The sequence below is a fragment of the Myotis myotis genome, unplaced genomic scaffold (assembly GCF_014108235.1).
Source record: "Myotis myotis isolate mMyoMyo1 unplaced genomic scaffold, mMyoMyo1.p scaffold_m19_p_12, whole genome shotgun sequence".
Lineage (NCBI taxonomy): Eukaryota > Metazoa > Chordata > Mammalia > Chiroptera > Vespertilionidae > Myotis > Myotis myotis.
Genome location: NW_023416316.1, coordinates 13,658,879 through 13,673,539, shown reverse-complemented (window position 1 = coordinate 13,673,539; position 14,661 = coordinate 13,658,879). Strand labels below are relative to the sequence as shown.

The 14,661-nt window shown below is 40.6% G+C and overlaps 1 protein-coding gene across 2 annotated transcripts in view; it reads left to right on the top strand.

The window, feature by feature from the left end:
- C5 (complement C5) overlaps positions 1–9,770 on the top strand; it is a 98,599-nt gene extending 88,829 nt beyond the window's left edge. The window contains exons 38-42 of one of the 2 annotated variants that reach the window (XM_036329886.1): positions 852–935; positions 2,221–2,310; positions 4,719–4,802; positions 6,311–6,449; positions 7,010–9,770. In XM_036329886.1, coding sequence (XP_036185779.1) covers positions 852–935; positions 2,221–2,310; positions 4,719–4,802; positions 6,311–6,449; positions 7,010–7,148 — 536 coding nt within the window. In that variant the 3' untranslated portion in view covers positions 7,149–9,770. The remainder of the gene's footprint in view (positions 1–851; positions 936–2,220; positions 2,311–4,718; positions 4,803–6,310; positions 6,450–7,009) is intronic. The other variant, XM_036329885.1, reaches the window with a different exon arrangement.
- The last annotated feature ends 4,891 nt before the right edge of the window (positions 9,771–14,661 follow it).

Sequence of the window (14,661 nt, the reverse complement as noted above, 5' to 3'; positions counted from 1 at the left end):
CTCTCCTTTTTAGAGAAGTCCATTTAGTCTACAACTTTTAAAATTCTCTCAGAATCAACTTCTACTCCAACTGTATTCTCATCATATTTTGCAGAGAACTCTATTAGAGCAGTTGCCACATTCACATTGCATTGTAGTTATTTGTTTGCATATCTTTCTCACCAGCCCAGATGGAATGTATCATCTGTTGTGTCCCTAGTATCTAACACAGTGTCAGGTACATAATGTGTATTGATAAGTGTTGAATGACTGGCCCACATTTGGCCACTTCTGAAAATACTACGTGATTGGAGAGCTCTCTGATTCACAGGACAGATGACTCCACTTTGGACAGTTGTACTTCTTAGAAAAATTTTAGAGTGAACCAAACTCTGACATCCATTCATTCTAGTTTTAACTATTGAAATCGCATAGAACATACTTAACCCCACCTCCTCTTCAGAAATAACACACACACACACACACACACACACACACACACACACACCTGTTTTCTTCTCCAGCCTAGACAATTACAATTATTTCAATAGACTCTCATGTAACATAGTATATTTCCTTTCATTCATGGAAGCACCAAATATTTTCATTCTAAGAAATGAATATTGAACAGTAAAATTTCAAGCACAAAAGGGAAGATCATTTTTTTTTCTTTTTTTGGGGGGGGAGGGAAGATCATTTTGAGGGGCCATGCTAGGATAAGCAATTCAAAATTTAACCACCATGAGCCTTACCTACAAAAGAAGGGTTTGGAATTGGTGATCTCCAAGACACCACGGGCGAGATTCACAGGGTGGTAAATGTGTTGTACACTGACCAAGCCCCCTCTCCTAACCATGCTTTCATTGCCACAGATAAAAAGTGCACCATATTTTATAGTACCTCCAATAGCCAACTTCAGAAAGTCTGTGAAGGAGCAACGTGCAAATGTGTAGAAGGTAAATGTCATCTAACATGTTTAGGATGCATGCGTGCTTAAAGCAGCCACTCATAATCTGGTGCTATTCTGGGAGAAGCTATCTGACAAACTGTGGTATATCAGAAATAAAAATACAATCTCTGATAATTGAAAGCTGATGCCTTGAGCACTATAAAGCTACTTCTCAACAACTTCTGAACAACCTGATGTTTTCTACGGTACAGATAGTTGTTCACTATTAGAGGGATAACAGGATGTGAAATTCTTACTTTTCACCTGGTCTTTCTCATGTAATAGGTCCACAACCTAACAGAATAGAGGCTCCCCTTTCTTTCTCTTGTTCCTCCCCAGTTAATGAATTCTCCCTTCAGTCTTTTATAAATCCAAGACAGCCTTCTTGGCCAAGAAAAAGACCCAGAACTCACAAATAATCAACTGACTCCATGAGGGTTGGCGTTGGTTTGGTTTTATTTTGTTTTTCCAAATCTTTAATCTCTATATATAAAAGCCTAAGCAACCATTATGACTGACGACTGGAATGACCAGTCGACCGGTGCTGTGACACACACTGACCACCAGGGGCAGACACTTAACACAGGAGCTGCCCCTTGGTGGTCAGTGCACTCCCATAGTGGGAGCACCACTCAGCCAGAAGCCAGGTTCATGGCTGGCGAGCGCAGCTGTGGTAGTAGGAGCCTCTCTCGCCTCCATGGGAGCGCTACCAAGCAGCAGTGGCAGTGGCAGGCACAGCAGGGAGCCAGAATAGGCAGCAGCGGAGCTACGCCCTCCCCCAGCTGGGGCTCCTCCCTGGCAGTCCAACATCCCCCCGAGGGGTCCCGGATTGCAAGAGGACGCAGGCCAGGCTGAAGGACCCCACCCATGCATGAATCAGTGCTCCAGGCCTCTACTATGTACATATTTCTTGGGTACTTGTTGCATCATTTTATATCTGTAAATCAGTGAAGTTATCATTTTGTTCCTTCAAGGGATTTTTTATTATACTTAAAATTGGAAAATTTCCTCCATTCTTCAGTGGAAGCATCTACATTTCTGAAAAACTGAATGTGAAGTGACTATTCATTTTAAGAATAAGTCTCATGTTCAAAATTTTGTTTTTATTTATTTTGTTTTTGCTTTATATAATGTTTCACTTTATGGAAGAGGAGAAAATAGACGGGTCTTAGGAATCTGGTATATATAAGATTATATTTGATTGTCTCAGGGCTCATGGGCACTGTGTTTACTCCCATGGAGAGTGTCTGCTTCCTTGTATTAATCTTTTACCATTTTTCACAAAAATCCAGCTGACTGTGGACAAATGCAGCCAGAATTGGATTTGACAATCTCTGCAGATACTAGAAAAGAAACAGCATGTAAACCAGAGATTGCATATGGTAAGTTCAAAAGTTTAATATATAGTTCCATTGAACCTGACATTTTATGAATACAAAATCAGGAAGATCAGTAACTTTATGTAGTGATTATATGGATACAACAGTACATGTATTTCTTTGAAGAAAAATGCCAGCAGTTTTTAGCATTAACATGCAAAGTTATTTATCCTTCAGCAAGAAACATGATTTTCATTAACAATGATGGAAGTGACATGCACACCTAGCCAAGATACTTTACCCCCATATATCTCATTGAATTAAAGGGGCTTAAACATATTCAAAGACAGTTTTTTCCAGTCTTCACCAAAGTAAATGTTTTTTATTGATTTTTAGAAAGAGAGGGAGGAAGGGAAAGAGGGAGAGCTACATCGATGTGTGAGAGAAACAGATCGGTTGATTCCCATATGCACCCTTACCGGGGATCCAACACGCAACCCAGATATGTACTAGTATATGCCCTGGCTGGGAATCGAACCTGCAATACTTTGGTGCATGGGATGACCCTCCAACCAGCTGAGCCACCCAGCCAGGGCTCAAAGAGAATTTTTGAGAAATCACAAAGATGTAAGATTTCACTACTTACTCTATTCTTCCAGTTGATGGAGCAGAGGTGGAGAAAAAAGTGTTTTTAGGGTTTGGGTGTCTTTTTTTTTTTTTTTTTTTTTTTAATCTCTTCAAAGACGTAGTAAAACATCAATACTAAATAATTTTAATATATATAGAATTTAAATCATAGAATTTAAATTCATGTTTGAGACTCTCCATTTCAAAAAAAAGCATCTCTTGGTTTTTCAGAGCTCAGCTCTAAATTAAATAAGTGCCCAAGTACAGTTTTGTGTTATCTCAAGTTCCTCATGGAATTAGCTCCTTTATTTTTTACCCATACTTTCTCATGTTTATTTCTGGATATTGTACACTATCTCATATCTTTTCTTGAGGAACTTTTCATATCAACTTTGAGGTAACAGCATATTATCTTTATTTTACTAGTGAAAAAAACGGAGGCTCAAGGAAATGAAATAATTTTCTCAAAGCTATACAGGAAGTTAAGTAGTAGAACTAGGAGGTATCCTGGTCTCCAGTATGATTGCCGTTATATTACACTGAATTCTCTCAATGAAAATATAACAATCAGAATGAATTTTGTGTGGTTATAGTCTTTCTTTCTTTCTAATTCATCTTCTTTCTTTTTTCTAAAACTAAAAAGTAGCCCAACTCAGCCAACGCCCACTGTAGTTTTTAAAATTAGTTTTTAAAATAGATTGAGACCTGAAGAAAATACCATATTGTTTTAGCAAACAAAAATTTCATTAAATTATTTCTTACTTCCATTTTAGAACTATTTAAACTTTTAAATGTCAGAAACCTATTTAACACAGAGAATAAATTCAATCTTGATTTAGTTTATTACTTAAAAAAAAAGCTTAGCTGGCTCTTTGGGAGATTATCGGTTTTTACCGGAATAACAGGATAGAAACAAAATAAAATAGTAAATATATTGCTCGTATCTACCATAAAGATTTATGAATCCGAAATTCAGCACAGTTTTTATTTTAAGTGACTAATTTACACAGCCTTTTTTCCCCAAAAAAATGAGTCCATTCATTCATCTATTTTGTCTTTTCTTGAAAGTAATAAACTAAATCCAGGTTGCATTTATTCTCTGTGTTAAAATAGGTTTCTGGTATCTAGCTAGCTAGCTAGGATCTCAAAAATGGACAAAACTTTCAACCACATCAAGAGCAAAAACTAAAGGATCCTTTCTCAGGCCACATGGAAGGAATGGGCCCCTTCAAGCTGGTCATTCCAGGATGGAGGTCAAACACACCATGGATTAAACATTGATGCCTGAAGAGAAACAGCATTGGAAATGGCTTATGTCAGAGAGTTGCCAATCCAAGCAAAGATGAATCAGGAAACAGAATCCTATCAAAAACCAAAAAGCAAAGCCAGTGGAAGCAAGAAAGCAAGGAGGCTCCCAAGGCTGGCCTGAATGTAACTAAAGGGTCCCCTCCGTGCTTGTGCAGAGAAGGAAGGGGCTCTTCACAGGGTCCATCAGCATGACTCCACTAATCTTACAGGATCCGAATCTGAACTTTATATCTAACAAAGTCTCATTTTGTTTGTTTTGTGTGCTGCTTTAATTTACTATTGTTCTTATCCTAGTCAGCCTGTTCTATAACAGTGCCCAGGGCTAATGATTCTACGTAGAATGAATCATTAGAGTAATAATCAGTAGAATCACACTTCCAAGCCTTTGAGAAGGCTTCTTGGAAAAAATAAGGTCTACCTCAAGGTAGAGAGCTGGCCATGCTTCATTTCTCATTTGTTTGATAAACTCTGGTCTCTATTGGACATGGCATTCGTGGTATTTAGCATGAACTGTTGTTGTTTTCTTTTTTTACCAGCTTATAAAGTTAGTATCACATCCCTCACTGAAGAAAATGTTTTTGTCAAGTACACTGCAACCCTCCTGGATGTCTACAAAGCTGGTGAGAATACTCATTCATTTTTCCATTCAACAAAGATTTAGTACTTACTATGTGCCAGACATTTTATAAGACACAGAGAATACAACTTGTATAACAAAGCCAGAGTTACTGTCCTTATGAAGCTTATATTCTATTTAGGGAGACACATTTTTTTAAAGAAAGGAAATGGGCAACTAAAATAAATAATTATTTTTGAAAACTGTCTTGGTGTAAAAAATTTTGCATACTTTGTTATCTCTTCACTCTGGATTCATTTTTAATATGTGTAAATTTTTAAAATATCAAAATATCAAAACACCACACACTTAATAACTTACACAAGAATTGCTGCACACTAATAATAAACCAAAATAAAAACAAACTATTTAGAATCAAGGGCAACTATGTGGTTCAAGGATAATAAATTGGTGTTTCTCCTAAAACACAGGATGCTTAGAGTAGGTGAGGATATAAATGATAAACAGATTAGTGATTGTTGACGCTGAGATTAATTAATTATTCTCTCTTCACCTGAATAAGCTCGAAATTTTCCATAACAAAAGGCTTTTTAAAATAATGGTAAGGCACCACACAGCCACTCTGCTAACCTTGACAGGGACTGAACTGGCAGTTAGTACTGAGAATGTTGTTTACATGTTGCTACAATAGGAAGTCATTGGAAAAGCCCAAGAAAATTAGCTTGAACTAATGTGTGTATATTAGAATTTGTATTACTAATTAAAGTTGATTGTTTACACAGTTACTATTGTATACTATTTTATCAATATATTCAGAAGCCTTTCAGGATTTACTGATTAGGATGATTCTGCCAGAGTTTGACAGCTAACTGGAAATCAGTCCTGAATATATAACAGTGGATTAGACCCAGTCTCTGCCTCAAGAAACTCCCAGCCAAGCTGAGGAGACAGACATGTGGGGCGAAATATCATGGTAGAAGTTCAAGCATAATGGGAGTAAGGGGAAGTTAGATATTTAAAGAGTTCCAAGTCTTTTACATGTCTCGCACTTTTTAACAAAGTTTCCCATTGCCAGCTACCAACTACTTTTTAATTTTGCTATACAGCTACGGAGATTAATAATGTTCAACTAGAGAGAGGTTCTTTTAATTCCTGGTTCTGCAAGAGTAATGATAAGCAAATATCTAGTGCTTACTGTATATGTATTTCTAAGCACTTTTCATATATCAACCCATTTAATCTCACAACAGTTCTACGAGGTAGGTTTTATTGTCATGCCCGTTTATCAGATGAGGGGACTGAGCCCTTACACAAAGAGCAAAAGTCATTTGTCCCAGGCCACACAGTCAGGAGGTGGCAGAGTGGGGTATAACCTGGGCACCTGGGTCTGAAGCCTTAACTGTATGGACATTGTTGCTCCCCAGTATCCATTAGTCTCCCGATATAAATTTACACACACTAATCAATAGCCTTGAGGGACTGGAATGCTTAAGAGAGAGATAATTGTGACACCATAACAGGAATGTGATAACTTTCTTCTATGCCTCTCAGGTGAAGCTGCTGCTGAGAAAGACTCTGAAATCACCTTCATTAAAAAGGCAACCTGTGTTAATGCTAACCTGCAAAAAGGAAGGCAGTATTTAATTATGGGTAAAGAAGCTCTCCAGATAAAACACAATTTCAGTATCAAGTAAGTCACCAATATTTTGGAGTCTCTGATCTTCTCTCCAAAATTGAGTATAATTTATCCTTAAATACACTATACGTTTCTTATGTGCCCTGCTGTTAATCAAACAAACCATTAGGAGCAAAAGTGAACATGAGTTTGAAACAAAGCAATATTTAAAACCATTAGGGTAACTGAGGACTCGCTGACAGATAAACCGTGTGCCTGGGTCTGAAGATGAATCTAAGGGTGCTTATCCAAACCCCCTACACCACATCTGCTCCCTCAATAAGTTCTCAGGCTATTCTGTTTGTAAAGAGAAAAGTGCTTACATACACTTTTTATTATCATTTTTAAAAAATAGACATTGAAACAGATGTCGTTTCTGCCTTTAACTGTGAGAGCTCCAAGCAGCTTCATGACCAGCAGGGGCCTGTGGATCTTCCCACTGGGAGGCGAGTCCAGAAGAGTTTGGCCGACAGCCTGACCCCCTAGGACCTGAACAGCCTGAACTCAATCAAATTTGGCTCTCCTCTATCTGTGGCCATCATCACAAACGCTTCGTTTTTATTTTTTCTTGGCAGGTACATCTACCCTTTAGATTCCTCCACCTGGATTGAATATTGGCCTACAGACACAAGGTGTCCATCATGCCAAACATTTTTAGCCAATTTAGATATGTTTGCTGAAGACATCTTTTTAAATGGCTGCGAAAATCCCTGAAAAAAGTCATCAGTGTACAGTTTTCACTATGAATTCCTGTTGTTGAAGTTTCTTCCTTTTCTTTTTTTAAACGTTCACAGCTGGTCTTATTTGGAAAGCTCACTTTACTTAGAATTAGTGGCACTTGCTTTTATTAGAGAACGGTTTTAAGAGCTGTAACATTCTGAAATAACATGGCCTTGGGGGCATGGAGACAGGTACTCATTCCAAGGTTATTGGACACCAGAAGCAATAAATTGGAACGTCTCCTAAAACCTACCACTCAGGAATGTTTACTGGGGACAAAAGAATAGCCCATTGAAATGTGGTATCTTAGAAAAACACGCCCTTGCTTAAAAGAAAATACCAAGGAAGAGAAAACTGATCATTAAAGCCTAACTTTGCTTTCAAAATGTGCAAAAAAGCAGAAAAGCATGTTATTTTATGCTTCACCCACACAAAGACAGGCAAATTGAGAGGTGGAGAAGGCAGCAGTAGAGAATCAAGAAGGCCTAACCTTGAAGCCCTCAGCAAACTGAGGAGGTAGGAGAGTTTGCCTTTGCCCTTCCCCTTCGGTTGCCCTCTCCTTTCCCCCTTTCAGGACCTCTAGTTTCTTCCCTTCCCTCCCAGCACATACTCATTTCCCCAGGAACTCACCCTTGCTAATAATTGTTCTCCTGGAAGATAGGCCCCAGTGCAGCAACCTGGTGAAATCAGGAACCAGGAGGCCTTTGTTGTACCCCCAACTAGATGTCTAAGCCTTCGTTTGGCTTTATAACAGAGGAATTATAACAGGATGTTCATTTAAGTGACATTTTGTAGCACATTAAAGCTCTCACACATATTCCCATTTAATGGCTCAAGCATCTCACAAGGTATAAGAATTATTATTATCCACATTTTACAGATGAGGACATGGAGGCCCAGAAAAATGAAGCAATTTTCCCAGCCTATTAAGGGGCAGAGTCAGTGACCACATCTCAAGGCTCTCTCAGTGTAAGCACACCCCTCTTCTGCATCACTGCACCCGCCACATTGCTTGTCAGGTTTCACTTTCTAAGACTAAGACAGGATGCAGTTGGAGTTTCTCAGATGTGTATAGTTTAACCAGCCCCACTGAAATATTGCCAAGGAAGTGTGAAGATAAACTCTGGATGTAACAGTAACTGTGACTAAAATGCATTGCCTTTTTGAAAAATCTGCTTTTTTTTTTTTTTTAACCAACCCTGCAGTGTGCCTTGTAACACTAAGATTTTCCACTTCCAGGAACTAAGGATTTATTTTTGTTAATGTCAAAGCTCACATTGTAGACACTCCCTTGGCAAAAACAACCAGTGTGTCCAATATGCCTAAACTCTCTGCCAGCGAGGGGTGAGGGCCCTCCAGAGCAGGCCTGAAGTGTCACCATCTTTCTGATGCAGGGTGGAGGGGACCCTGCAGTGCTCCAGGAGCACCAGAGTTTCTGAACTGTTGGGTTGCCTTCTCCCTGAGCACTGTGGCCAATAGGGTGGGCCACAGTGGCCTAATTCACCCACAATACAGCTGAGCTTTTAAACATCAAAGCAGACCTTTGTGAGTTAGCCTGGCACCACTTAAAAATCTGCCAGCTCCTCTTCAGCTAATTCCTATGCATTGAAACATACTTCCTTAGTGAGGCTTTTGTGTCCCTCCAAACAAGCTGGGGCCCTGCACTTCTCTTCCAAGGCACTTGCAATAACTTACTTAATCATGACTATTGTTTAGTGCGAAGCTTCTGGCTCCACTGTAAGCTCCATGTGGGTCCATTCTATTCACCACTATTTCCTGTGCCTGGCACAATGCTGGAAACATTATAGGGACTCTGTGGATCCCCCACTGAGTGTGGGCATCAGAACGAGGGAGTGGAACACTAGTATCTCTTTTACCTGTAGCTGTAAGAAGATATTTTATAATCTTATGTTGTGAAACAGAAAACAAAACTACGTAGCATGTAAGCATCCAAATCTTGGGTATTGATTTCTTTCTGTGAACATGAAAGGAGCTCAGAGATGAGTGATTGAGTGAGCTGCAGGAGCTGCTGGGAGCTTCCTAGAGAAAGATGGGCGAGATCTGTGTAAGCAGAGACAGGAGGGTCTTTGTGGTTATGGAGAAAAGCATAAGGCAGGTTTCTACTGGTAATGAGGAGGAGGATTTAGGTGGTACAAATGAACACTTCATTTTAATAGTTATATACTTATTTTAATATATATAGATGGTTCCCAACTTGTGATGGTTTGACTTAGGATTCTTCAGCTTTACAATGGTGAAAAGTGATACTCATTCAGTAGAAACCATATTTCGAATGTTGATCTTTCTCAAGTTAATGATATATAGCATAATACTAACTCAGGATGCTGGACAACAGCAGCAAGCCGCAGCTCCATCAGCCACGTGATCACACAGATAAATAACCGATGCTATACAGTGCACTGTGTTGCCAAAGTATCTTGGATATTGTGTTTTGACTATGATTAAGATAGGCTAGACTAAGTAAGCCATAATATTTGTTAAGTTAGGTATATTAAATGCATTTTTTACTTACGATATTTTCAACTTGTGATGGGTTTATCAAGACATAACCTCATCATAAGTCGAGGAGCAACTATCTGTATTAGAAAAAACATAAGTAGCACATAAAAGCCAAGATACACAATTTTCTTTTAAAATAAATTTATTTCTCAAAAAAATAAATCTATTTAAGGAAAAGTTTTAAGTAAATAAAAGTATAGGTTGTTCTTAGGGCAAAAAACATGAGGTTGGCATGCACATGATTGAAGTTCAGGAAACTCAGCTTTTGTCTGGTCACATCAGACGCAGAGAACACCACAGCCTGGCTCTGAGGGCCAGGCCAGCTCCTAGGGATACCAAGGCCCAACTCCCAGTCTAGCTCCCAGCTGTCAAAGGCTCCTCTTCCCTTCCACACACCTCTGACAGCCCAGTGTTCTTCCCACCACGCAAATGAGTGGAGGTTACAGAGAAATCGATTTTTGTTCCTTGTGAAGAAGCACTTTCTTATGGCCACAGTGCACACGCTCGCATACTGTTTCAGAAGCCACTATGAAAGTCCACACATGACCTCACGACTGAAAACCCCTGCCTCAGAAGCTGGGCATTCAGCATCCAAGTGTGGGAGCTTCTCAGAGACACAGAGCAACTCGGGATCCTGTTTCCAGGGGCTTTTACCTGAAAACAGATTGATTCTGCATATGTAATGTCATGTGAGAAACCTGTTGCCAGGGACATGATCTATAACTTTGGGAGATCAAAATATTCCTTCAGGCTTCTGAATCAGAAAGAAGGGATGGAAGAAAGTGAGGAGGAAGAAAGGAAAAAATTAAGGGGAGAGAGTGGAGGAAGAGAGGAAAGAGGGAAATGGAGAAAAGGGGGGTGGGATTTTGTTTTAAGACAAGATGAGAACTCCATTTCTAAGAACCTTCTGGATTCTTCTCAGCTGGCAGGGTACCTGCCTTGACAGACATGTTGGCAGAAATGGATCTGTTTCTTGGAACACAGAGTCCACTCCTTCACTGTTTCCATCATTATAATCAGATTAAGTCTGTATTGTGTCCACATTCGTGAGTTATATAATCCTCAAATGTCCAAACCAGGAAGAATCTAGAGCTCATCTCATCCAATTCCTTCCTTTTCACCTCAGAAAACTGTGACCCAGAGGAGTTTTAGGTGGAAGGGCTAGGACACTAGCCCAAGACCTCTAACAGCCCAGTGTTCTTTCCACCATACAAATGAGTAGAGGTTACAGAGAAATCAGTTTCCCCTCCTTGTAAAGAAGCATTTTCTTACGGCCAGAACCATTCAAAGATAGAATAGGCCCTATCACTACCTCCTTCCAGAAATGTTGCAGGAGCCATTCAAGGTGGGAGTTTGGCCTCGATAGTGTCCCATGTCCCTTCAGCTCTAAGAGGTCATTATAGATCATGCATGTAAAGGATGAGTGATTGTCACCATCCTGACTTGTAGGAAGGAAGCAGCTGAGGCTCCAGAAGGCTAAGTTGCGTGCTTTCACAAGAGGTAGGGCATCTTTGGGGTTCTGGGGCCCATGCTCCTAGCCTCTGAGCTGGAGGGTCTTCTCCCATACTGGAAGGGTAGTAATTGTCATTATGTAATCTTAGCAAAGACTCTGCCTCCCTGGGCTTCAGCATCCCCCTACCCAATAAGTGTGTTTCATGCATGCTCTCTAAGCTGTCTCCGTGCTAGGACAGCAGGAGAGTCAGAGTGAAGCAGGTGAGGGCTCAGGTACAGGGTACTAAGGCAGTGGGAACACTGGTGTTAGTGTAGAAAAATGAAGGGAGGCATCACTAGAGATAAATAGATTTGCAAATTGTGTCCTAAAGTCATGTTCTACATTGATACAACACAATTTGTAGAACTCAATTGACAGGTCACCTTACATCCCCTCAAAGTAGAGTTGACATTTTTTCCTGTGTGAACCTCTTATGTAGAATCACAATACTGACATTTAAAGATCCCCTAGAGATAGATCATCTAATCAACCTCCCCCTATTTCACTGATGAGGAGACAGGCTCAGAAGAAGCAGGGACGCTCCAAGGGTCCCACAGGGAAGTCAGGACTGGAACCAGAGTGGCAGGCTCCCTTCCCCTCATATTGGTGCCTGGTGTCTCCCCCACCAACTGGGCCAAACGGGCAAGCAGAGAACAGAACCGAAGGTGGGGTCCAGGCCTAACATTTCTTACAGATGAGATGAGAGAAATCCTAACTGTCCTGTAAAGAGGGTTTTTTGTTTGGCTGTAGTTTTGGGGTGTGTGTGTGTGTGTGTGTGTGTGTTTTCAGTTGGTGTTGTCGGGGGTTGATGGAAGAGGAGTTGATGCTAGGCAAGAGAAATTGGAGCTGAGGAAAGAATTGTTTGACTTAATAATTTTTTTCCAAATAGAGAATCTTTAGTAAATTAGAGCCAAGACTAAACTCTAATTCTCTGAGCAGAGAATGAGAAAGGAGATATGCCCTGAGTAGGAGAAAGCAGAAAGAAGGTTTCCTGTTTTTCCTCCCCTTGCCATCTCCTATCACTTCTAAAGGCAAAAGGCAAAGCTATAGCCTGTTCCTTAATTAATGCTGAGTGTGAAAATTAAAATGGCCCCTTGGTTTGGCATGTGTGTGTCTGTGATAGAAACAAGAAAGGAGTTATTACTGTAGGGAAATGATATGGTGAAGAGTAAGAACTCACCTCATTTGTGACCTTGGGAAAGTTCCTGAACCTCGTCAAGCCTTTCAGTTTGTCCCTCTATAAAGTAAGACTAGCATTGTCGTCTGTGAAGGGTGGTAAGAATTTGCAATAATACCTGTGTGCCAACTCAGGGGGCAGCCAACGGCAGCTAGCTGGCTATGAGATCTCTAACTCTCATAGCTCTCCATGCCTCAGCTCTCTCTTTTGGAAATGAGGTAATACTTTCTCCTGGCTCAACTTATAGGGTTGTTGCAAGATGAAATAAGATCAAACAAATGAAAGAACTCTTAAACTGTAGAATTTTGAACAAATATGGAAATAGCATTAATAATCAAAAGCATCTTTGTGCTAAGATACCACAGGCAGAGATCTTCTGATGTGCTCTTAAAAGACTGGGAAAGAGCCCACCATCTTAAAAAGCAACTTCCTCCAGTGTCTCAGATTTCCCTGTTAGAGCTTCATTTCATTGGTCCTGGAGGCTGTCAGTCTTGGAACAGTGCTTCACAACGTGCAGTCTCTCACCAGCACCATTCCCATGGCATGGGAGCTGCTAGAAATGCAAGTTCTCAGGCCCCACCTCATACCTACTGAATCAGAACTCTGGTAGCAGAGCCCAGAAAATTAAATGGATCTCACAGAAAATTACAAAAGAATCTCAAGGAAAATTATAGGCACATTAAAGATTAAAAAGTATTGTTTTTTAAGTATTTTTTTATTTTTCAATTACAGTCAACGTACAATATTAGATTAGTTTCAGGTGTACAACCCAGTGATTAGACATTTATATAATTCACAAAGTGATCACCCCAATAGATCTAGTATCCATCTGACACCATACATAGTTATTACAATACTAGAGGCCAAGTGCACGACATTCGTGCATTGGGGTGGGGGTGTCCCTCAGCCCAGCCTGCACCCTTTCTCAGTCCGGGAGCCCTCGGGGGATGTCTGACCGACAGCTTAGGCCCGCTCGCCATTGCCACAGCACTTACCAGCTGTGAGCCTAGCTTCTGGCTGAGTGGCGCTCCCCCTGTGGGAGCGCACTGACCACCAGGGGGCAGCTCCTGCAGTGAGCGTCTGCCCCCTGGTAGTCAGTGTGCGTCATAGCAACCAGTCATTCCACTGTTAGGGTCAATTTGCATATTACCCTTTTATTATATAGGATTATTGACTATATTCTCTATGCATACTTGATGGGTGCAAAAGGTAAAGGGATTGAGAAGTACAAATTGGTAGTTACAGGATAGACATGGGGATGTAAAGAAGTATTGTTTCAAAACTTGTAAAAATGCAAATTCTGATTCTGTGGGTCTGGGGTGGCCCAAGATTCTGCATCTCTCAGGTGATGACTAATGTGCAGGTTTTGTACCTATCAAGGTTACAGAGTGCCCTCTGAAGTCAAGGATACCTGCATGAAGGAAAGCAGTCCTTTAACAGCCAACACTTTGGTTGAGAGTAATGGTCCTTGAAATGTATTGTCAAATAGGCCTTTCAGGAATGGATGACAGAAAAGTCTAAGGAATTCTGGGGACAAGAGAAAAATACAAGGCAACAAACAGAAAGAGGTCCTAAGAAAAAAGAGGAGGTAGGAAGATGCCAAAGGAAAAGCAGGCTGCCTTTGCAAAATGTGCTCAGGGCAGGTCTGGGCACGAATTAATCTATTCACTCACTACGATCCATCTATGTGTTAGGTACCGTTCTATGTTATTTATATTCATCAACTCAGTTAATCCATAAAACAACCCAGGGAGCTTGATACTGTTATCCCCATTGTACAGAGGAATAAACTGAGGAACGGAGAGGTTAGGTAATTTGTCCAAGGTCACTCAGCTAGTAATGTAGTGGAACTGGGATTTAGAACTCAGGCAGCCTGACTCATTAGCACTATTCTGTCTTGAATATAGTCTCTGTCCTCAGAAATCTTACAGTCCAGAGAGGTATGTGAGCTAGGACTAATGACCAACACTTGGGTGATGACTATTATGTGCCAGACATTATTTTGAGCACCTTTACATGAATTTACTTCTTTCGCTCTTGAAGCAATTCTAAAAGACAGGGGCAGTGCACTGCTGAATGGGCCTGCCTGTATGCAGAACTGCATAAGACAGGCCTCTTTATTCCTGGAGGCCTATGATAAAGGTGCTCAAATCTCCTAATGTTCCAAGTTCCATATCCTAAGCAGAAAAGCTCCAATCCAGAGATAGCCTCTACAAAAGGTACGTTGGGGGCCAAGCCCCACATTGTGTCCTCGGCTTTCATCCCCTCACCACTTCCTTACCTGGCCTCCAGGATGGGTCTCGCTGCACTAAAGAGCA